Source organism: Hippocampus zosterae, chromosome 17, assembly GCF_025434085.1.
Source record: "Hippocampus zosterae strain Florida chromosome 17, ASM2543408v3, whole genome shotgun sequence".
Taxonomy (NCBI): Eukaryota; Metazoa; Chordata; class Actinopteri; order Syngnathiformes; family Syngnathidae; genus Hippocampus; species Hippocampus zosterae.
In genome coordinates, this window is record NC_067467.1 from 2068796 (window position 1) to 2089778 (window position 20983).

At 45.2% G+C, this 20983-nt stretch overlaps 2 protein-coding genes across 5 annotated transcripts; one reads left to right on the forward strand and one right to left on the reverse strand.

Moving 5' to 3' along the window:
- Positions 1–739: 739 nt before the first annotated feature.
- zmp:0000000896 (caspase recruitment domain-containing protein 11) lies at positions 740–9857 on the reverse strand. 2 transcript variants are annotated; one of them, XM_052048245.1, is made up of 24 exons: positions 9694–9857; positions 8365–8607; positions 8101–8238; positions 7829–8015; positions 7479–7617; positions 7103–7321; positions 6768–6887; positions 6552–6677; positions 6258–6437; positions 5643–5747; positions 5382–5412; positions 5247–5284; positions 5075–5160; positions 4936–4982; positions 4735–4855; positions 4455–4632; positions 3620–3743; positions 3289–3529; positions 2939–3005; positions 2775–2877; positions 2440–2598; positions 2048–2160; positions 1724–1839; positions 740–1246 (listed from the first exon to the last, which is right to left on the reverse strand). In XM_052048245.1, the coding sequence occupies exons 1-24, from the start codon at positions 9698–9700 to the stop codon at positions 1039–1041; spliced, it is 3096 nt and encodes a 1031-aa protein (XP_051904205.1). In that variant the 5' UTR covers positions 9701–9857; the 3' UTR covers positions 740–1038. The 2 variants fall into 2 exon arrangements, with proteins under 2 accessions (XP_051904205.1, XP_051904206.1); XM_052048246.1 differs by lacking the exon at positions 9694–9857 and having other exon boundaries at positions 8369–8509.
- Positions 9858–16800: 6943 nt separating this feature from the next.
- cdc42ep1b (CDC42 effector protein (Rho GTPase binding) 1b) lies at positions 16801–20851 on the forward strand. Of its 3 annotated transcripts, XM_052050009.1 has the most exons (4): positions 16801–17141; positions 17388–17663; positions 18137–18667; positions 20148–20851. In XM_052050009.1, exons 3-4 carry the CDS (start codon positions 18223–18225, stop codon positions 20735–20737), a joined length of 1035 nt encoding a protein of 344 aa, XP_051905969.1. In that variant the 5' UTR covers positions 16801–17141; positions 17388–17663; positions 18137–18222; the 3' UTR covers positions 20738–20851. The 3 variants fall into 3 exon arrangements, with proteins under 3 accessions (XP_051905969.1, XP_051905967.1, XP_051905968.1); XM_052050007.1 differs by having other exon boundaries at positions 16801–17663; XM_052050008.1 differs by having other exon boundaries at positions 16801–17585.
- Positions 20852–20983: the final 132 nt, after the last annotated feature.

The following is a 20983-nucleotide window of genomic DNA, read 5'->3' on the forward strand; positions in this document are numbered from 1 at the left end:
AGCACAACATTTCACTGGCTGGTTGTTGATCACCGAGGGGAGGAGAGATTGCCGTGCTGATACCGTCCACCAGAGGGAGATGTCGTTATAAAACAGAGGTAAACAACAGCGCCATTCCAGTCTTAGAGGACTATTAAGAACCTTTTGAAAAATGGACCAACTACTTCAGACATTTTTTGTTATGTTTTCAAGCATTACTGGCTCACCTTTTCGGTAATACAGGGAAATGCTAAGAGTGCCGTGTAAATTGCAAATCCGGAAAACGTCACTTTTATAATTACATTAAAACGAATACAGTACTATTAAATGTGAGAATGGAAAGGGTGACAGAATTAAAAATAAAGCAATCCCCGATTCATAATAATAATAATCATCACCATAATAGCGCGGCACGGTGGTCGATTAATCATCATCAGCATAACAATCATCAACCACCACACTATTTGAGAAAGGAGCACAAAAGATTAAGCACATAACATTTTATTTTTAACAAACGTTTCATTGTTTTTAACAAATTGTTTTGAAAAACGCAGCCAAAAGTGAGAACACTTGCTGTGCACAGGTAAAAAGGCAGCACTGGGAAACCTCCAAAAAGTCATTATTAATCATTTTGAAAAACTATCAAAATATCTTAGGAACATATTGCGGGTCAGCAATTATCACCACAATTAGGTCGATAATGTGTCTGTGAATTTTGCCTTGTATTGTCAGGGGTCACCACAGCGAGTCACAGAGAGTATGATTTGTTTGGCACAGCTTTAATGGACAAAATACAAACTCTCTTTGTGTCCTAAATAGCAACTCTAGACAGCACTGAATGACCAGTGAGTGACCTACAGTATGTGGCTAAGTACCTTTTTCTATCCCCAAATGCAGCAAGTGGATGAAAAGTAAATGTACAGTACAGCTATGTCAACATAATAATCCAGTCTACTCAACATTTGAAGTCAACCCACAATTTGGTTGTGGTTTGTTGACACATCCTTAGTAATACAGTAGTATTCATTCTGCATGTATCGAATACTGTACTGGTCTACATTACTGCAGCCTATCGAGCTCAACCCAAGTTACTGACATCTGCTGGCTACTGATGGCATTGCGTATGGCGGTGAGCAGATCTTCGGTGCAGCTCCACGTGCTGGGCTCCAAAGTGCAGTAGAGCAGTGGCAGAGTTTCCAGCTGCAACTGTTCCGCCTGGCACATCTCCTCCATCACGCTTTCGTCCTCACACCGTGGAAAAAACTTTCTGTTTGCAAGGGTGAGGGACAAAAATGGTTGGATTGCCTCACAGGCAATTACTGCAGATTACTGGATAACAAGTTCATGCACAAAATCCATCCATTAATTTTCTAATCTGCTCATCTTTAGAGGGTCGTAGGTGTGCTGGAGCTTCGGGCAGTAGGTGGGGTACTGCCTGAACTAGTTGCCAGACAATCGCAGTCATTATTTAAAAAAAAAAAACATGTAGGCGTATGTTGACTCCTTCAAACTATTTTTATTAAAACACTATTCATGTACAGTTTTTAGTTTCCCTACATTTAAGTGGAGTTGTAATGTTGAAACTGTGCATAATGTTACAGTGGCTTACAATAATATTCAATTTTAAGGAATAAAACTTGTCTCGTTTTGGGCCTACTACTACACGGCTTCTGGAACACATTGAGAGGACTCCTGGGGATAAATTATGCTGACCACACATTCAAACCATTGCATGGGCTCTTACCTGAGCTTCTTGTTTTTTTTGCTCTTTGGCAGGATGTGGATGACAATGGGATAAATCCCTTGTCTCAGCAAACCCTCAACACAAGGCAGCCCGAGCTCCAACAAACAGTGTTTGTCCTAAAACGGGCGATAAACGATGTGAATTTGAAGAAGCTCAGCAATGTCACTTGACTGTATTTTCACCGTAGACGTGCAGTGCATTAAATTAGTAAAAGTAGCCGTGGGTTGAGCTGCAAAATCACTTGATGGGGAGTTTGTGTGTGAACCCTGAGGTGATAAATATTGTTATAATGTCACCAATCCAAGAAACAATGTTTTGTATCACCTGGGTAATGACCTCCTGTATGGACTCGAGCCGTATGCCCAGAGCTGGTGCTTGAGCCTGGGAATCTAACAGAAATATTGTCTTGTCTCTCCTCTCCGAGGCTGGTATTGTTTCTACAAAAGAGGCAGAGATTGGTGACAATAATCCCGATTATTTAGGATCCAACATGATTTACTGTCTTGTGCGCATCAGACAAACGGTCATTTCCTCCCCACACAGCTCAGAAGAGCATTAAAAGGAAATTCCAATTCCGTTTTGAACGGAATACTACTAGTTTGCCTTTTGTTAAGTACTGTTCTTAACATAAAGCAAACTACTTATGTGTAATTCGGGGATAAGGTGCCGTTTTATCATTAGTAGTTGGAATAATCCTCATGATTTTTGACTCCTACCTGGTGCACAGGTATTGTATTGTAATCCAGAATCGACCGGCTGCATCATTCTCTCGATGAGACCACGGGACAGGAGAGACGGCGAGAAGATGACGGGCCGCTTGGATCCAACCTTTACTGGCTGCACCAGGCTGTAAGGGATCAAATGCTCCTCATGCCCTAAATCGACACACGCGCACACACACACACACACACACACACACACACACACACACACACACACTTTGATGCAAAAGAAAATGCGCAAAAAAAAACCCACGACATGTATAACTCAAGAGCAACAATTGGTTTTGTAACTTTGGCCCCCCCACCCAGAGAAAGCTACCGGTACTCACGTTTGTTCAGTGTGTAAAGAACCTGCTGTGCGGCCCCTACCCCACTGCATTTGGCATCCACCGCCTTTACCAGACGAACTCGGCCACAGGACTTCTTCAGGAACTGCAAAATATGGCGAATGAATACCTGAAACCTCATCTTGCAAAACGAATATCCAAATCACCTTCTTTTTGAAGTCCTTTTGCGCCACGGCCATTTTCCGTAACTTGACAAGCAACAACTGTTGTGCCCTTAAATGAAAAATAATGGCAAGAAATGAGTGATCAGCACCATGATTATTTTGATATTCATCATTTTGTGGCAACATTTGAGAGAAAAAAAAGGTTCTTTATCAGATTGAGAGGTGGTTTCATCTTTGTCATTCAACTAAGTCAGAGTGAAAAATGTTCGAGGGAGCTCTTATTATGATGTGCTTTTGTGCAACACTAAAGGAAAGCTAAAAAGAAAAAGAATGCTCGACTACGACCATGCATTTCCCGATCATTGATGAAATGTCCCGACCACTTGGCCCACCTATTATAGTTGGGCATGTTTCCCGCCTGCAGGGGCTTGACTGTGCGAGGGTCCACCAGGAAACAGCGCCATTGATATTTGCCGTTGCACCTGGTATCTGTGACGTGTACGATGTCGTTGCACGACACGGCTAGAGACGGCGGGTCTCCGAAAGGCTCCATGCTGAGATTGACCCGCACGTGAAACGAGTCAGCGCCCTTGAAAGTAGGCAAGGAGAGCTGAGAGCGCAGCTTGGCATACGCTGAGGACAAGAAAGCAGCGGGACAATTCTCCGATGAATTATTGAATCAATGACAAACTCGGTTTTTGTTTTGAGTGCAAACCGACTCACCCTCAGGGTTGCTACGGTGTTTGAGTGAAGACGCTTCAGTCCACCATTGCAGAGAAAAGTGCGCTACCTCGGCAGTGCACTGGCTGAGCAGAACATTTCCTCCACCGGAGAGAACATGCTCGAGCTGAATCGGAAAAAAAAATGCTGAAATCAGCTCAGTTAAGTTTCTCCGTCCTCTTCGGGATTTTTTTTTTTTCACTCGAACACTTTCATGTGCTTGGGAACCATAACCAGGACCCCCACACCATATCTCTTCATCTATTATGATGTTGGAAAGTAGCTACTATGATTGGAAAGACAAATACATAAATAAGCACCAATTTGCATAGTTTTGTGACAGTCTAATATTCATTCATTCATTCATTCATTCATTCATCTTCCTAACCGCTTGATCCTCACTAGGGTCGCGGGGGGTGCTGGAGCCTATCCCAGCTGTCTCCGGGCAGTAGGCGGGGGACACCCTGAATCGGTTGCCAGCCAATCGCAGGGCACACAGAAACGAACAACCATTCGCACTCACAACCAGGGACAATTTAGAGTGTTCAATCAGCCTGCCATGCATATTTTTGGAATGTGGGAGGAAACCGGAGCACCCGGAGAAAACCCACGCAGGCCCGGGGAGAACATGCAAACTCCACACAGGGAGGCCGCAGCTGGAATCGAACCCGGTACCTCTGCACTGTGAAGCCAACGTGCTAACCACTGGACTACCGGGCCGCCTACAGTCTAATAATTGTTTTTTTTTTGTGGGATCAAAAATGTCAACATTTCTCGTATTGCTAATGAGAAGCTTTTCTCCCGGATGCTCGGACCGTCTACCCATCGTGACGCATACCTCCAGGAGTTCACTCCCCTCCTTCAGCCCGCACCGTTCTGCCGCTGAACCAACTTGAACGGAGCCGACAAAGATTCCCGTTTGGTTCCCACCAATGATCGTAATGTCATCGGCCAGACTGGCTCCTCCGTGCTTTGGCGTGACGGGAGGACTTGAAGATGGTGAAATGGGAGCTATCCTAAAAGAAAGCGAGCATAATGATAGCGAGATTTCTGTCATGCAATTATCGCGTTTTGAGCTAAAGAAGGACAAGTTTTGACAACTTTGTTTTGACATCTACCTTGGACTGCTGGAGCTGTATCGATGTGCGTCCACGGTAGGCATATTGACCAGATCGGGGGGAAACAGATGAGAATGGAGCGAGTTCCAGGAATCCTCGAGAGAGGATTCGCCGTGTTCACCTTTAAACACAATTTTGACCCACTTAAAGCAGGCCGAGAATTATCGGCGCTCGTGCAAAAACACGCGTCCTGAACGAGACCTGCAATGTTGTCATTGTCATCGCTGCCCCAGCAGTCCAAGTCGAAACTTTAAAAAAAAAAAGGCAGACAAAGTTACGATAAATGACTGCAGTGGAAAAGTCGCGGCGGTGTGGTTGAAATTTGATGAAAACGACTCACTCCGTGTTGAACCTTCGGTTGATGGAGTTCTTACAAGGAGGAAATGGGAATGTTGAGAGGCGATTTATGTCCTTCTCATCTTCTGCCTGAGGATGCGGATGTCGACATATTTACATCTCACCGTCTATCCGTAACCCACTTTTATTAGCGAGTCGAGTCGTGTCACACGCACCAACGACGGGGGATTCTCCTCAGAGTTGGAAAAAGAATCTTGAAATGGACAGACACGACATCCAAGTCAGTAAACGCAGCCATTGAATAGAAACGTGGTTGAGCATCTTGGGCCTCGCCAGCGCAGACAACCTACCCTCGGAATTGGCTCGGCTTCTGGTAAATGCCTGTTTTCGAAAAAGAAAAACAAGTACAGTGCAGGTATGAGCTCACGTCAGCAGAGCTGCGCTGCGCGTGTGCTAACGTGTCAAGCGTTGCGTCGGACGAGTTCACAATGTTGTCATTTTAGGTGGATTTCACAACTGATGCCTAAAGCTCAGACTAAATGTCAACTCCCACGTTTGAAAATATTTTTTTCACAGTCAAGACCAAAAAACAAAGTCAACCGTTTCACAACCTTGCGTAACTGAAGATGGCCGCCATTCACAGGAAGGCTCGGGTCCAAGCCGAGGGAGCAACAGGGTCCGTAGCAACGGTCTTCACTGTGCACAGACAGGCGGGACTGTGGAGAGCACAGGACCAAGAATCGCACGTTATACAATAATTGGCTGTAGTTTGAGCATTCCTATCAATCTTTTTTTAATTTTGCTTGCGTCACAATATGATTAATTTGTCAATGCCCTTCGGGACGTGCCACAAAGAAAAGATACATTGTCACATGCACAAACAGATCATACAGGAATGCTTGAGGTTGCCTTGGGTAATGCTCAAGAGTTAAAAAAACAAACAAAAAAACAAGTTTATTGCTCCAGAAAGTAGTCCCAACCTTCCTATCGTGGTCCACAGAGTTGGTCTCCAATTTATGACTCACAGTTTAAAAAAAAAAAAAAAAAAAAAACAGACTTCGGTAGCAAACTGCTACTCCAATATTTTCTATTCTCTTCGGGCATTGCAGACAACCACAGTAGTCATATTTATTCCTTCAAGCGACAAGTCGTGAGAGAAACATCACCGCCGCTCGCTTGACAGGTGTCCGAAGTGGGCAAGTACACGAAGGGCGGTTTTGACTTACACAGCGCAGACAGGAAGTGCTCTGTTCCGTTTGCTCCTTGCTCTTTTCGGTTTCCCGCTGCAACTCTCGCTGCTGCTGCTCCACGTTGGCTTGCAGCTCTGCGATGCGTTTCCGCAAACGATTCTTGTCCAAAAGGCAGCTGGTGTACTCCAACTGCAGGCTGTCCCGACTGCGCATGGCCTGATAGAAAAAGCAACACGGAGAAGGCAAACGGGGGATGTTAAACGCCATAAAGCGTTGGGATGTTGAGCCCTAAATCCCGGGCGGGGTCAAACACCCCGAGTAGGCACTGACCTGGTCCCTCTCCTTTTCGAGTTCCATGATCTGGTTAAAGTAGGACATGCTCCTCTTCTGCTCCGTCTCCCAGTCCAAGTGGAGAGTCCTCGCCTTCAGCTGTAGCTGCTCACACTGTGACTGCAGCTGCAAATGGAGTTCACGGGCCAAACGTCGATTCATGAACCATAAACCGCGATCCTGTTCATTTAGAAATTCCGGAGAGAAAATGTTCACCGTGTCCCTGTGCTCCTCAGTGCTTTGCATCTCCCCTTGTAGTTTGGCAATGAAGTTGCATAGCTCCTGTCTCTGCTCCGCAGCCTCCCTGCGATCCTGCCGTAGGATATCCATCAGAGCCTGGAGGAAACAAACACACACATGAGATGCAGACTCCACACAGAATGATTTGATCTGAAAAGCTAGAACTATGACTGTGAGGTGAACATGTGAACCACTGGCTGCCATTTCCCAGCCGTTACACGTAAAAAAAATTGCAAAACGTATTGAAATGTCCGCAGGCATACTCCCATAAAAGACGCATCGCATTCAAATATAACCTGACAAGAACGTACTATGACTCCAGTAGCAGGAACCGGATCCTTCATCGGACTTCCTGTTTTTTCTGTTGTTGGAACTTCAATACGGCACGGCGGCTTTTTGGGTAAAGCCGGTGGGCAACCGTGTCCTCCTGTGGACGTCAAGCTCTTCTCTGTGCTTGCTTGAATCTGAATTCCTTCGGGATTTGTCGTTTGATGCTCCGTTTCTGTTAACTTGGACTTTAACTCTTTGACCTACATGGGGGGACAGAATGCAGCGGTCATCAATACGCGCCACGATGCGATGCTATCACGTTACGATAACGATCGCGATACTGTGAGGAAGTTATAAAAAAATATATATATAAAAAAATGCTTTCAATACTGTATAAAAAGCTCCCCACTGTCTCACTTCCTTGAGCAGGTCTCTCTCTCGTATGGAGGCTTTGCCTTGCTCTTCTAGGGCCCTGGAGTACTTTGCAGACTGCTCCAGATGTCTGTCTTTCAGCTTGCCCAGCTCTCGACTGGCGGACTCCCAGTCTTGACGTAGCCTTAGATGATGCAAATTACGCAAAGTTAACTTTTTGGCTGAAAAAGTAGGAAAGTCACAAAGTGTATAAAAATCGACATGAATGTGGCATTGATCAAAACTTTTAAATGGTTAAAATGCACACGGTGACGCAGCAAAAAAAAAAAAAAGGTGCCTTTTGAGATCTGGAAGATGAAAGCCACCGAAGCGGCACCGTTTTCGGCAGTTCGAACCTCTCCAGCTGCAGTCTGTCATGGCGTAACTCCTGAGCTTTACGCTCGGCACGGCTACGGTCGTCCTCGGCCACCCGACAACGTTGAGACAAGCGGCGTTCCGACATCTGACTGTTTTGAAGTTGCACTCTCAGTTTTTGGACCTCCAGCAACAGAAACTGAGTCAAACCCTCTGGACCTTCCTCATCTGTGAGAACACGACCGTGCATTATAACGAAAAACTTGATACATGCACCGAGCACTCCTTTTATTTATTTTATTTTATTTTTTACCTAAGATGAGAGAGCAGCGGTGTGTTGGCTGTTTTCCAGTCAACTGTGTGTATTGCTCTGGATGGTAAAACTCGAGTGACTCCATGAATGCCTGAAGACCTCGCGGACCCTGGCTACGCAGAATGTCCAGCAAACGACCTGTGTGCAATTAAGTGGAAAAAAACTTCAATGAAGTGGAATAATGATGATTCGTCTGTGTGACTTTTAATGTTTACACACAAACACAAAAAAATGGAATTTCAGTGCATAGCGAACAGCTCTCACCCGCCTTGGTGATGCGCAGAGGGTACTGAATGGAGTTGAGCACCTCATCTTCATCATGTTCATCGATGACCTTACACTGCCGCAAATATGGGGTGAGTTTGGCCGGGTTTAGGATGCGCGTTAGCTTATGTCGCACGCTTTCCACACGATCCCACAGGTCCTCGCAGTGCTCCTCTGACCATGACGGGGAACGTCTGTTTTCCTCCTGAATGATTTTTCCTTCCTCTTCCACAAGTGTGATGCCTGCATGCGTCCCAAAAAAACAACAACAATCACTTCAAAGTTGTTGCAGTTGAGCACACTAGGGAATATTCTTAAAATATTGTGGCAACTTCCTACGATTATGGGATTTCTGAGACAAATACTGATTGGGTGAAATTTAATGGACAACACATTGACAGAGAAAAATAAAATATCATGTATGTAGTGTAATTATTATAGTGTAATAATAGTGTAATAGTTTGGATGGTGGTTGCATGACTGACTCGCAGTCAAATAATCTGAGTCCCAGACAATTTGTTTTTGTCTGATTGCACTTCTCTGGAATCCACCATCATTCTCTCACTTGTTTCCAAAGATATCCATGAAAATTTACATTTTCATGGACATTCTAGGCAATAGAATGCAGAGCTGTACTGTATTATATATGGTTTGGTTAAATGTTAAAAATAAATCTGTGAGCAGGCTTCATTGGGATTAATTGTGGAGAGTCAGGAGAATGAAGCTGCTGATCCGGCAACTAAAATGTGAGCTGGCAGGCAGGCTGAGACTCGCCTGGATGCTCTGGAATCAAATAATGGAGTAAAAATACACACATTACAGCAACAACATGGCTGCAAAAAAGAATTCAGAATCGTATGTTGACAACAGAACTGAAAGCATCCTGTCGTGTGGCTTGAGTCTCTGTCTTGCCTCAGTCAAATATTTGGACACACTTTCTCATTCGATTTTATCTGGCAACTGTGTTGTGCTATTTTCAAAGTTTAATTTGATAGTTTATCAAATAGGCGCACATCTTTTAATCACGGACGTGCTGCAAACAAATTTGACCTGGGGAATAGTCTTCCAATATTGGTGCTAGCAGCCCAGAAATAAAAAAAAAAAGGCCATTCGACAAACTGGCTGAGACCACTCCAAAAATAACAAAATATAAAACCAATAGTTTGAGAGTTTGTGTGCCATCGAATATACTATTAATTAATTACATTAAATATAATAAATAATTAATTAATTAACAATTCTATCCAGATTTCTCCATTATTGTAACCCGAAACAAAGTTCAGATTAGAAATATGCAAATAATGGCCCTGGAAGTGAAAGTGGACTCACCGCTCATGTCTCCAAGCGTCTAGTTGAGGTCCAAGAGTCTAGACTGCTCGCTGCACAACTTCCACGTCCCATTCACGTCCGGAGGTGAATCAGAGGGAGACACAAAGCACATGACACAGTGTTAGTGTGTGCGATGAGTCAGGAAGAAAAAAAGAAGAGAGAGAAAAAAAACAACAATGTCGATTTATCTTGCTTGTCATGTCTGTCTTGCTGTGTCAGCAGATGGTGCTGTTGAGTAAGGTTTGTGTAGTGCACGTCGTTGAAGAATACAAGACCGATAAAAGTAAAAGCATCGAATCTGAAAAATCTCACGACACACAAAACAAAATGCCATCAAAAAGTATGATGACCTCGATTGTTTTTAGGATTAGACGGAACTTTTTTTGAATGCCAATCATCAATCATTGCTGTATTTTTTTTCTGCCTTTTCAGACCCTAAGATCTCCGTCGATCAACATCTCAACCGCAGTTAGCTTGACTTCACTCACTCTATTAACTTTCTCTTTTAAACTTTATGTCATCCTCCCCCAAAAGGTTGAAGAAAGTAAAAAAGTCCATTTGATTGGAGGTAAAAGAAAAAAAGTGTATATAAAAGGAAAGGAAAAGGGGGAAAAAAAGTATGTCTCCGCAACAAACAAGTCAACAGCATTGTGACTCACCACCGGAAGTGTCCCACATCGCTATCACTCACCTTGATAACGCAAGGCAAGTCAAGTCTGTGTTTCCAAGTTATCGCCTCAAGCAGTCAAACATGCTTGCTGGACACTTTTCTCCTGCACGGAAGAAACAATCTGACACGCAGTTTCACTCCTTTGACGCACGTATCGACCTGATGTGTTGCTTTAAGGTCATCCAAAAATGGAGCCATAGGAAGCAAAATATAATGAAGTGAAAAAAGATTTGATGTGATCAGTTCCTTTTTTTTTTTTGTTCCAATGTACAATGTAATAGTTCGGATTCGAACTTTACCTGACAACGGCTATTTGTGTAATTGTGAGCTGAAAAAGGGTACGCGTTTACATTTCAGAGAAGCTCTACACTGTACAGTTTGTCGTCCCGACGCAAATCTCATCTTGTTTCTGAGCCCAAAATGGCATAAAATAGTATGCGACGGAAAAACCAAAGCTTTCTGGATGCAGGGTTGTCATATTGAGTGGCTGGAATTTTAGTGGTGTTGAACGGCATGGGAGATTTGGAATGTGCAGGAAAAGTGTGCAAGAGCAGGAATGACAGTTTCTTGGGAGGAGAATGTGTCTCATCTCATTCTTGGCAAAGTGCCCGAGCTGGCAGGCCACCCTTTGGGGGGTGGGGGGTTGTTTTTTCAACTTAAATTGTCTAAGTGTGTTTGCGGTCTCAGTGCTGATGTTGAGATTTGCGCGATTAAAATAAAACACCGTACTTACGAACCCACATCGGCACACAATCCCCCCCCCTTAAGACGGATTCAAGAGGAGCTGTGCGTAGGAATAAATATAGCTGACATTTCATTTCAAAGTCAAAAGTTTTCCAAATGTGTGTCGGCCATCTTGCGTGGGGATGCGACTTACTGTATCTGTCTGCTGGCTTGGATCATTGAATGCTTTGATGGCTTGACGTGGCGGGGGGGTGAGGGTGAGGTGGGCGGGGGGGCTGCATTGGTTGAGCATTCCTGTTGTCTCTAAGGTGACGGCAACACAGAGGGACTATTGACGCGCAGCAGCTCTGCAATTCACAGGCCTTCCGCACTGGAATGCCATCACGACGGAAATAGAGCTCGCAAAATCCCGACAACTCATGGATATTGATTTAAAAAATAAAAAATAAAAATAAAAGTTCTCCTGTGAATTATTTGGGGAACCACTTGGCCACACAAGTATTGGAGGTCATCGCAAATGGCCGTCGTGCAAACAGGACTTGACTCAGCATCGGGTCATAATGCAAAAAAGTTAAAAAAACTACAGTCTGTTCGTTTTATTTCTATGTTCGAGGACGTTCCTTTTCGACGCGGCCGAGCCCCACCCCCCTATCCACAGCAGCATCTTCTATGACTCAAGCCGGGCGGCTGCACATAATCGTCCCTTTGTGTCCCCCACTGAGAAAACAGAGGGATGAGGATATGAGTAAGCGGGACAGATGCAAATGTGGACAAGGCAAGTGATTTAGGCTTTTTTTTTGTCGACAGTAGCATTCGTTGTTGATCCGAGTGATGGAACTCGAGTTTCTTTCTTCTTTTTCTTAAAAAAAACAACCCGATTGGTTCATGCACAAAAATCAACTCGCGTCGCCACGCTTCCTGTTTTCATTTCACAACAGTGAGATCCGAGCCGAAGTTAGAATTACAGGGTGTAGCTGTCTAAAAGTGAACCGGACCAGACTTTTTTTTGGGGCCAGCAGACCAAAGACTGCAGATACATTTCCAGACACACAAACAGCTTAAAAAATCCAAAAGTTTTAGAAGCACGCTCTGCATCATGCTCTGCTGCAAAACAACAATGTCTTCAGCGAGAATTAAGCCAACGTGCAAAGTGTTCACATTATGGTTCAGCAAACAACCTGTCGTGGGACACGATCACATGCGCCAACTCATACTCAACTTATAGATTTGCTTCGACGCAAGTCAGTACTAAAACCAAATATGACATAGCGGCGACGACCATTTCTGACTTCACACCAAAATGTTTGGAAACAAACAATCAAGCAGCCGTATTCATTTGATGAAACAAAGGTTCGGGTGTGTGAAAGTGTCTTTTGAATTGTTTTGTTTGTGACCCAGAAAGAGCTACGGTCCGACGTGACAATGCTCTATTGTTTGTGGGCCAAGTCTGCGCTTCCCGCATCCACACATAACATTGACAACTGTCCAAATAAAACACAGGAGGGCCCGTCTTTCATGCGCCGTCCTCCTAAAAAACCATCTTGCCGCATACGTACAGTCATCAATCATCGCCGTCATCATTATCCAACTATTCGCTCTCACGATCTGATCAATTGCCATCTGGATTTCATGAGAACGCAAATTCTGAAGCTATCTGCCGATGCAGGAGCCGGTTTCCTTAAACCCGAGTGGAAATTATTCCAAGTGATGAAGAGCGCTGCTGTGGATTCAGCACAAAAGTCATTCGTAACCCTCTTTTTTTTTTTTTTTTATCTTACTCCCGCAGAACTGAACTTTCGAAACGAGTTTCAGTGTCGGTAAGGAGTTGAAGCTTCTTGGCATCTCGCATGATTTGTGAGAGAAATTTCCTGTGAAAACCCTCAGTCAGACGTTCCTCATCCTGTTTAAGGAGAACTCTGTACCCTTCCACCTCCTTCTCTGTCCTCCTTAAACTTCACCTTTTGACCTCTCTGGCAACGATATCAATGCTGGAGAGCTGCTTTCTTCCAAACACGAGTCGAACGTGCGTGAAACGCTAAGCTATCAACTCCATCTCCCTCCTCTCGTCTGGTGGTCCGCCTGCCTCCCTTCGCATTGGCCGTTCTTCACAGAGCGGCCCGAGATGTTGCAGCTGCTGTCACCAGATTGAAACGACTCACAAATGTGTCCTCTTTTCTCTTCTCAAGGCCCAAACCTATCTCCTGTTTTGTAATGTCCACGCCGCATCTCTCTTATCTCACGCCTTGGTCATTTTGGAATATCTTGGGTCTCATCACATCATATTTTGAATCACAATCAGATTTAAATCTTCCGCTTTGACATGGGGGTGGCCAGCGGGGGTGGCCGGAGAGCCAAGTTGCTCTATCCCTGATGTTCCAAAGATTAGAGAGGACCTTTATGGTAACAAAATGATTCGGAACACATTTCGGCCACTACTGACACATTAACAACTAGCAGATGTACCTAAAGTTGTGTTGGAAACACACACACACACACACACAAACACGCACACACATACGGCGTTGTAGTAGGGGCATAAAAGATCGCATAAATCTCAGGAATGGTGATGACTGGAGGAAAAAAAAGGGTGACGACACGGATGGGAGTTTTCAAAAGAGATCAATGTCATGGGGCTGAATGGAGGTCAAGGGTGACAGCATAAGCGGATGTCCCCCCCCGCCCCCCCCAAAAAAAAAAAGAATTCAAATGCAACTACAGTCCAACTGAAAATCTCAGAGAGAACTCATGAGGTAACATATTCCAAATGATTTTCATCCCACCCCCGGTTTTCTCTGGCTCCTCCCCCTCTTCCTCCCCATCGCTCTCCTTCCACTTGCCACCTTCATAGCCGACGCGCAGCTGCTCTGCACTGATGCAAACTTGATGTGCATACGGGAATACAGACAAGCCAAAGGACGAGCAAAGTGAAAATCGGAGAAATTGCATTCTTCATGAAGGATTTTTATTTTATTTTTTTTGTATCCCAAAGGTAAGAAAATGCAGGAAAGCAACGCATGCAAGATGTTTCCAGCATCATTTAGTAACAACCACGAATGGCAAATGAAAGATGGTGGTGGAGTTACTATCAAAATAAAATATAGTTTGTAGAGCTACTTTAAAACAAATGCGTTTGTATGTTTACCTCTTCTTTGGTCATTTGGCATGCAAGTGCGAAAAGGTCAAGGGCCCTAGTACGGTACTCTGTGGAGACAAATTGCCGCTTATTCTTCTAAAGGCGGTGCAAGCCAGTGATCGGAACCAATCGCAATGGCTTCGTGCTCATGTTTAACTGTGTGCAAAGTTCATAGTTGGAGCCTGATGTAATCTTTTTTGGGAAAGTGCGGGTGCTCACAGACTGCGGGGGAAGTAAAAATAACGCCAGCCGTCACAAATGAATACCTTCAAAACGAAGCTCAAGTGAGTTAATTGCAACGCTAAAGGTTGTCGAGTGCACGGGCGTCAATTACGCAGACTTAGTTTGACAGCAACGTTCGTCGACGCAGCCGCTTTCGGGTTTCAGGAACTACGCGCCGTTGTTTATGTTTGCTCGGTGAGCATTTGGAGAAGCATTTACTTATATGCGCTTTGTTCGGCCACGCTATTCAAATGTCGTATGTTTGCAGTTCACTGCGGCCGGGCCCTTTTTTCCGCTCAGTTCTGTTGACTGAAGTTGCTTGTTTAAAAAAAAATAAAAATGTTGCTAAACGACTGAGGAATGGCAAAGATTAAAGCCATCACAAAGATTGATGAGGGTACTTCGCCTCCTGCTTTCATGCGTTCAGTTGTCATTTTTCTTCAAAATGTCTTATCATCAAACAACTTGACACGTTCACATCATCATTTTTCAAGCTCTGCTTTCAGTGACCTTTTGTCAGTTTGTTTGTTCGGTTATTCGCCAGCGGTTTTGGGAAACTTTTCCAGCCCATTCAGTTTGGTTGCCATTCCAGATAAAGGATCCCCCCCACCCCACTGTTGTCGTTAAATGAGGACCCTTGCAACCATTCGATTGACATGTATATGATGAACAATGCATGAATCGTGATGACAAATACAAGCAATTGGGACTATCGCACCCTGACTTGGTGGCTCATTAGCATGTCCTATGGGCATATCCAATACGCTAATCCCCCGGCGATATCGCAGATTCATGCCCTTGCACTGGGGAAAGGAGAGCCGCAGAAAAAAAAACACGCGAGCGCACTCATGTACAAACTGCTGTGGGTCACTGCTCACGAGCAGACATTCACACAGCAGACTCGCCCACGTCACGTGGGACTCCGCTGGGCCCCGCCTCTTAAAGGCATACGTCTAACACGCAGACACAACAATATAAGCACAGTATTTGTGTGTCTTTTTTATGAATGTAATTTTACTCAAGATTTGTAAGCATGTGTGAGGGGTACAAACATTTTTTAGTTTTGCATTCGGTTGCTCAATATTGTGGATTTTCAGCTATCGTGGGTGGATATATATTGCTGATTTTACTGTGTTCTATATTCATAGGACTGCAGTAACCTCGGAGAATAAGACGTTTGATACGCGGTGCTCTAAAGGAACCCATGAAGATGTAGTAGGCCAGGAAATGTTTTGCCACGTTGTAAAGTGAGCGCTTGTGATATTTTGGATCCATGCATAGTGATCAGGGTTTTCTGACCTCAACCGTATTTAGCTGGTGCTGCAGAGTAAAAGGTCCAGCGGAGGGACGCAACATTTGATGTCTGAGCCATTGGGACGAAACTTGCTCATCATTTTTTTTTTTTTTTTAATCCAGACTGTAGTGTTTATCTCTCTTGCCAATATTTACCTGCCTGCTACCTTCGCATGCTACACTGGCCTTAATCTCACATGGATCAGGCAACAGCTCGAATCCATTTAGCCTCTCGATATAAAGGTTCGCATCCTTATAGCCGAGACGACGCATCTACTCGCCCCACGACCGCTTCACATCAACGGCAGTGAACAGCCATTTTCTCTTTTGGAACATTTGAAAAATGAGGGATTAGTTGAAGATTTACTAACGCTAATCCAAGGTCCGAGAGCAAGTGCCCAGCAAGAGTGACACCTCGCTCGACGTGTTCAATCGCGGCTTGAACTGGCCAGCAACTTGAGCTCCACTGACTTCCTCTCCCCGGTGGCATTAATCCAATACTCTCTGACCCGCAGCGGTCACGTGATTACGGCTTACAACTCTTATGCATCCAAAAACAAACGCACGCAGCACACCTGCGATGTTTCTAAGTGACGCATTACCCCAAATTCTGCTCATTTACTTTTTTTTCCTCATTTCACCCATTACTTTTTGCCGTCAATCAGATTACAGTCATGTAAGAAATAATACTCAATGACATAAAATGTACCTTCGTGGGGGAGGTGATGTAACATATTGGTCGCGTCACGTCCATACCGTACCACGGAAACGGCGATGGAGGAAGAAGAGAGAGATTTGCATTAATTTTCAGGCTGGAAATAGAATAAAAACGGCAATGTTGAGGTTTGTCGCATATTGTGCTGTCGACAGAGTGTTATCAAGCTTCAATAACTTGAAAAAACAAACACACGGATTGTAACGGAGTATGCATTCCCACCATACTGTGTGGCTGCTATTACAAGATTGAGAGTAAAAAAAACATTCCCTTTATTTTATATTTAAATCAAAATGTATTTGCGTTTATAAATAAATACATAAATAAATAAAAGTTTTGCTTTGTACAATCCAGAAAAGACAAAGCTACAAATAACATTACGATTGTTTCTTCTTTTTTTTTCTCGCTCTCTCTCCAAAATATTGTCCATAATAAAAGTTGAAAGCAGTTTAACTGCTTCTTTAGTCTGGGGAACCGTATTTTTTTTTTTTTTTCATCACTGGGGCAGGAAAGTACAAAGAAATTCTTGACACATGTTGCATCCTTTAGACGATAGGATGGGTCAAACTGTTCCAAGCATTCATCCTGACCATATGCTTGACATGCTGGCCGTGTTTTGTATTAGTTTGTTTAGTTTAATATTTTAGTTTCTCAATCTGCTCTTTGTTTATATTCCCTTTGTTGGCTGATTGAAAAGAGAGGAGCCCCTCGACCTGGAAACCACCAGAGAAGTAAGTGGATTGAAGACGGCAGAGAGCAAGTGAGGGAGTCACAGTTGGGGGAGGGGGGGGGGGCGGTGGTAGACAGAAGGGTTTAAGAGCTAATCCAACACCCGGTCAATCCCAAAGTAGCTTTATCTTTCGGCCAGGGAGACTCAGACAGAACAGTGACAGGATTGTCGCTTTCCTCGCATGTTTTTCAAACGTGGAGTCACCCCCCCCCCCCTGCCAATTTTTTTTTCTTCTTCTTCTCAAAAGTGCCGGCCTTCCCGGGGTGAAGCAGTTCCGGGAAAGAGAGGACAAAGCGACTTGGTGACAAGGATGGCGCCGCGCACGGATAAACCTCTTCAGATGATGCATGACGCCGGCCGGCCCACCCTGCTGGATGCGGAATGACTCGCCCCAAATTTCTCTCGGGAAGTGAAGATCTTTTGAAAACAAAAGGACCCTCTGCCAGTAAGCGACGTGACCTTGGGCGACGGTGCCGCGCGTTGAGGATGACTTTGCTCGAAACCCGCATTGTGGAATAAATGGGTAGGAGTCGGATTAACACATCAACGTGGCCGCCGTTAAATTGAGATGACGCAGGGGAATAAATGAGCATGTACAGTCTCGTTAGCATACTTAGATTCTTTGCTACTTCTGCCCCAAAAACTGTTGAGGTACTAGGAAGGTGCAAAGTTAAGTGGGTGGAGTAGCCAAAACTGAGGAGCACTGTTTTTTTTTCCACAAACATATTCAAGCACGATCAATAGTCTTAAATGTACTTTTTTTTGGGGGGGGGGGGGGGTCACAGTTGTGAAACATTGAGGACCTCCAACGGATCTGATTGGATCGGAGGAAGCGCAATTTGTGTTTATGTGCTGCGGTAGATCGAATAGAAAGAGTTTGATTCCAATTCCATTCTGGCATTATTCGGTTCAACATGGGGGGGGAAAAAGGTTATCGATTCAAAAGAGTCCACTGGTGCTAACGGCCTACTCTAATTTTGCGTCTTTTTCCCGCAGTGGAGAAAATCTGGCATTCCGAAGTAACCCATTAAGCGGACTCGAGGGGGGCTTCTGTATCGAACATTCCAGAGAAATTTACAGCTATGAGTCTCGGAAAACTTCCTCGGATCAAGAGCCTGGTGTCCGGCTCCCAGGAGAGACGTCGCTTCAAGAGCGACCTCTCCGTGGACATGATCAGCCCGCCGCTGGGCGACTTCCGACACACGATGCACGTCGGCCGCGGCGGGGACGTGTTTGGCGACACGTCTTTTCTGAGCAACTACGGAGGAGGCGCCAGAGAGCCGGGCAGCCCCGACTCATCGAACAGCTCCAAATCGACGGGATTCTTCACACGCACCTTCAGGCACATAAGGAAGAATTCCGGCCCACGGGGGGAACTGCGGGACTGTTCATCGCCGCCGCCGGACATCTCGCCCATCATCAAGAATGCCATGTCCCTGCCTCAACTCAACGTGGATTCTCCCAATGGGTGCCTGCAGAGGCTCCCGAATTCCATCAGCTCAACAGACGGCGCCATCTGCACATATGGTGAGATTATGGCGCCTCACCTCTAGTGTAGGATGGGGTTTCGGTCAGGCGTTTATGCAAAAGAATCATCAGAGCCCCAATAAATAAATAAATAAATAAATAAATAAATAAATAAATATTGATAATTATTTTATATATATATATATATATATATATATATATATATATATATATATATATAAAATAATAATAAAATAATAATGGGCGGCCCGGTAGCCCAGTGGTTAGCACGTGGGCTTCACAGTGCAGAGGTGCCGGGTTCGATTCCAGCTCCGGCCTCCCTGTGTGTAGTTTGCATGTTCTCCCCGGGCCTGCGTGGGTTTTCTCCGGGTGCTCCGGTTTCCTCCCACATTCCAAAAACATGCGTGGCAGGCTGATTGAACACTCTAAATTGTCCCTAGGTGTGAGTGTGAGTGCGAATGGTTGTTTGTTTCTGTGTTCAGGCTTTAAGAGTACATTATTCTATCGTATCGAACGGGATTTGCTTGATTTGGCGCTACAGCGGGCTTCCGCATCGTCTTCCCCTTCCTCCCTATGCTCTGCAACTTCAAGTAACTGTGCCACCTGGCGTTGAAATTCCTGTCATTACAAGTCCTAATGAAACGAATGCAGTCGTTGACATCGAACCTCAATTGTGTACCACCCTTCGGCGGGCCAGATTAAAAAGACCAACGGGCCGGATTTGGCCCGCGGGCCGTAGTTTGCCCACACCTGAGCTAGAGCAACCAACACTGCTGAATGACAAAAAAAAATCCACCGTAGTAGACTTTACGACGAGGGATCTTTTGCTTCTTACTGCGCTTGCCATTCACTCTACAGAAGAGCAAACGGCGTGAAGAGCCGCATACAAAAACAGGACAAGAAATGTCACCACACACACACACACACACACACACACAGGAGCACTAAGTTGGCCTTTCAATATCATTCCCACAATCCCCCAGGACAACCAAAAACCAGGCGGCCGTTTCCCTCTCTGACTCATTCCAAATTACAGAGGCAACACCGGTAAAGTTACGCCTATTAACACAAACACACAGCTGCTGCAGGATCCAAAAAAAGAAAAAAAATGACCGTTGCCTCATTCATCTCCATGTAAGCAGCGGCGCCGTCTGCAATTGTGCACGCGCAACATGATTCATTTTATATGCCAAGCAAACACAAAATGTCCGTGGAGCACTACGCAAGTTTTCCACTTTTTTCAAGAGTCAACATGAACCACGCCGCCAAAGGAATTTGCTACAACTTTACGTGGCATGACGCGTTAGTCAACTGAGAGATGATGATGGCAGAACCGTTTGTGTTGTTTTTAGCTTCTAGCGCCAGATCTTATCAATTGGTATTCATCAGAGTCATTCTTTGTACAAAATGTGATTTCAATTCTTCATTCGATAAGAGATATCTGTCACGTGATGAGATGTTTCCATGTACGTTTACATCTAAGTGGGTCCCCCCCTCCCCCGCCCCCGTGTGTGTGCAGGTATCCAATCTGGATTTGTCACTTTGCCACGCTACTCTCGCCTCGACAGACCGTTTCTCGACGGAGAACTCCGAGTGTCTGTGCGACAAAGAAACGGCAAAGCCTTGACCCGGTCGGACTCCCTCACCTCCTTCACGTTGGACCTGGGCCCCTCCCTGATGACCGAAGTTCTGGGCTTGTTTGACAACCCCGGCTACCTCCAGGGGGCCGCAACTGAGGAGAAAGACAAAAATGTCGCCCAGGAGGCGGAGGAGGATGACAGATCCCTAACGGAGACATTCGGGGACCCAGCCGGGAGTTCCACCAACTCCTCGGTGCGCAGCAGGTCGTCGAGAAGGAACGGGAACAGTCGGGAGCGCTCGTGTAGCAGTAGCGGGACGGAGGAGGACAGGAGGTCAGTCGCCACATCCTCCAAATCTCCTCCGAGGTCTCCCCCCAAGCGAGAAGCCGCCATGGAGTCGGAGAGCTTCCGGAGGGCAGCCGATGTGTTGTCTCGACATTACGGCGGAGGCGCCGTCACAAGGCTCAGTCCTCCTCTTTCCAAAACGCCTTACACGTTTTCTGAAGAGGAAGAGGAAATCAAAGTTTAAAAGAGGTTTATCCACTCTGCAATAATCTTGCTTCCGCCATTTTATACAACAGATTATTATTATTGTAATAGTTACATCATAGGGCGGCCCGGTAGTCCAGTGGTTAGCACGTCAGCTTCACAGTGCAGTGGTACCGGGTTCGATTCCAGCTCCGGCCTCCCTGTGTGGAGTTTGCATGTTCTCCCCGGGCCTGTGTGGGTTTTCTCCGGGTGCGCCGGTTTCTTCCCACTTTCCAAAAACATGCAT

Excerpts from the sequence above, each read along its gene's own strand:
- zmp:0000000896 (XM_052048245.1), bottom strand. Across the intron at positions 3,530-3,619 it reads ACACCGTAGCAACCCTGAGG|CGTATGCCAAGCTGCGCTCT; the intron begins GTGAGTCGGTTT and ends TCTTGTCCTCAG. Across the intron at positions 2,161-2,439 it reads ATACAATACCTGTGCACCAG|AAACAATACCAGCCTCGGAG; the intron begins GTAGGAGTCAAA and ends CCTCTTTTGTAG.
- cdc42ep1b (XM_052050007.1), top strand. The coding sequence starts at position 18,223 with ATGAGTCTCGGAAAACTTCCTCGGATCAAGAGCCTGGTGTCCGGCTCC. Across the intron at positions 18,668-20,147 it reads CGGCGCCATCTGCACATATG|GTATCCAATCTGGATTTGTC; the intron begins GTGAGATTATGG and ends GTGTGTGTGCAG.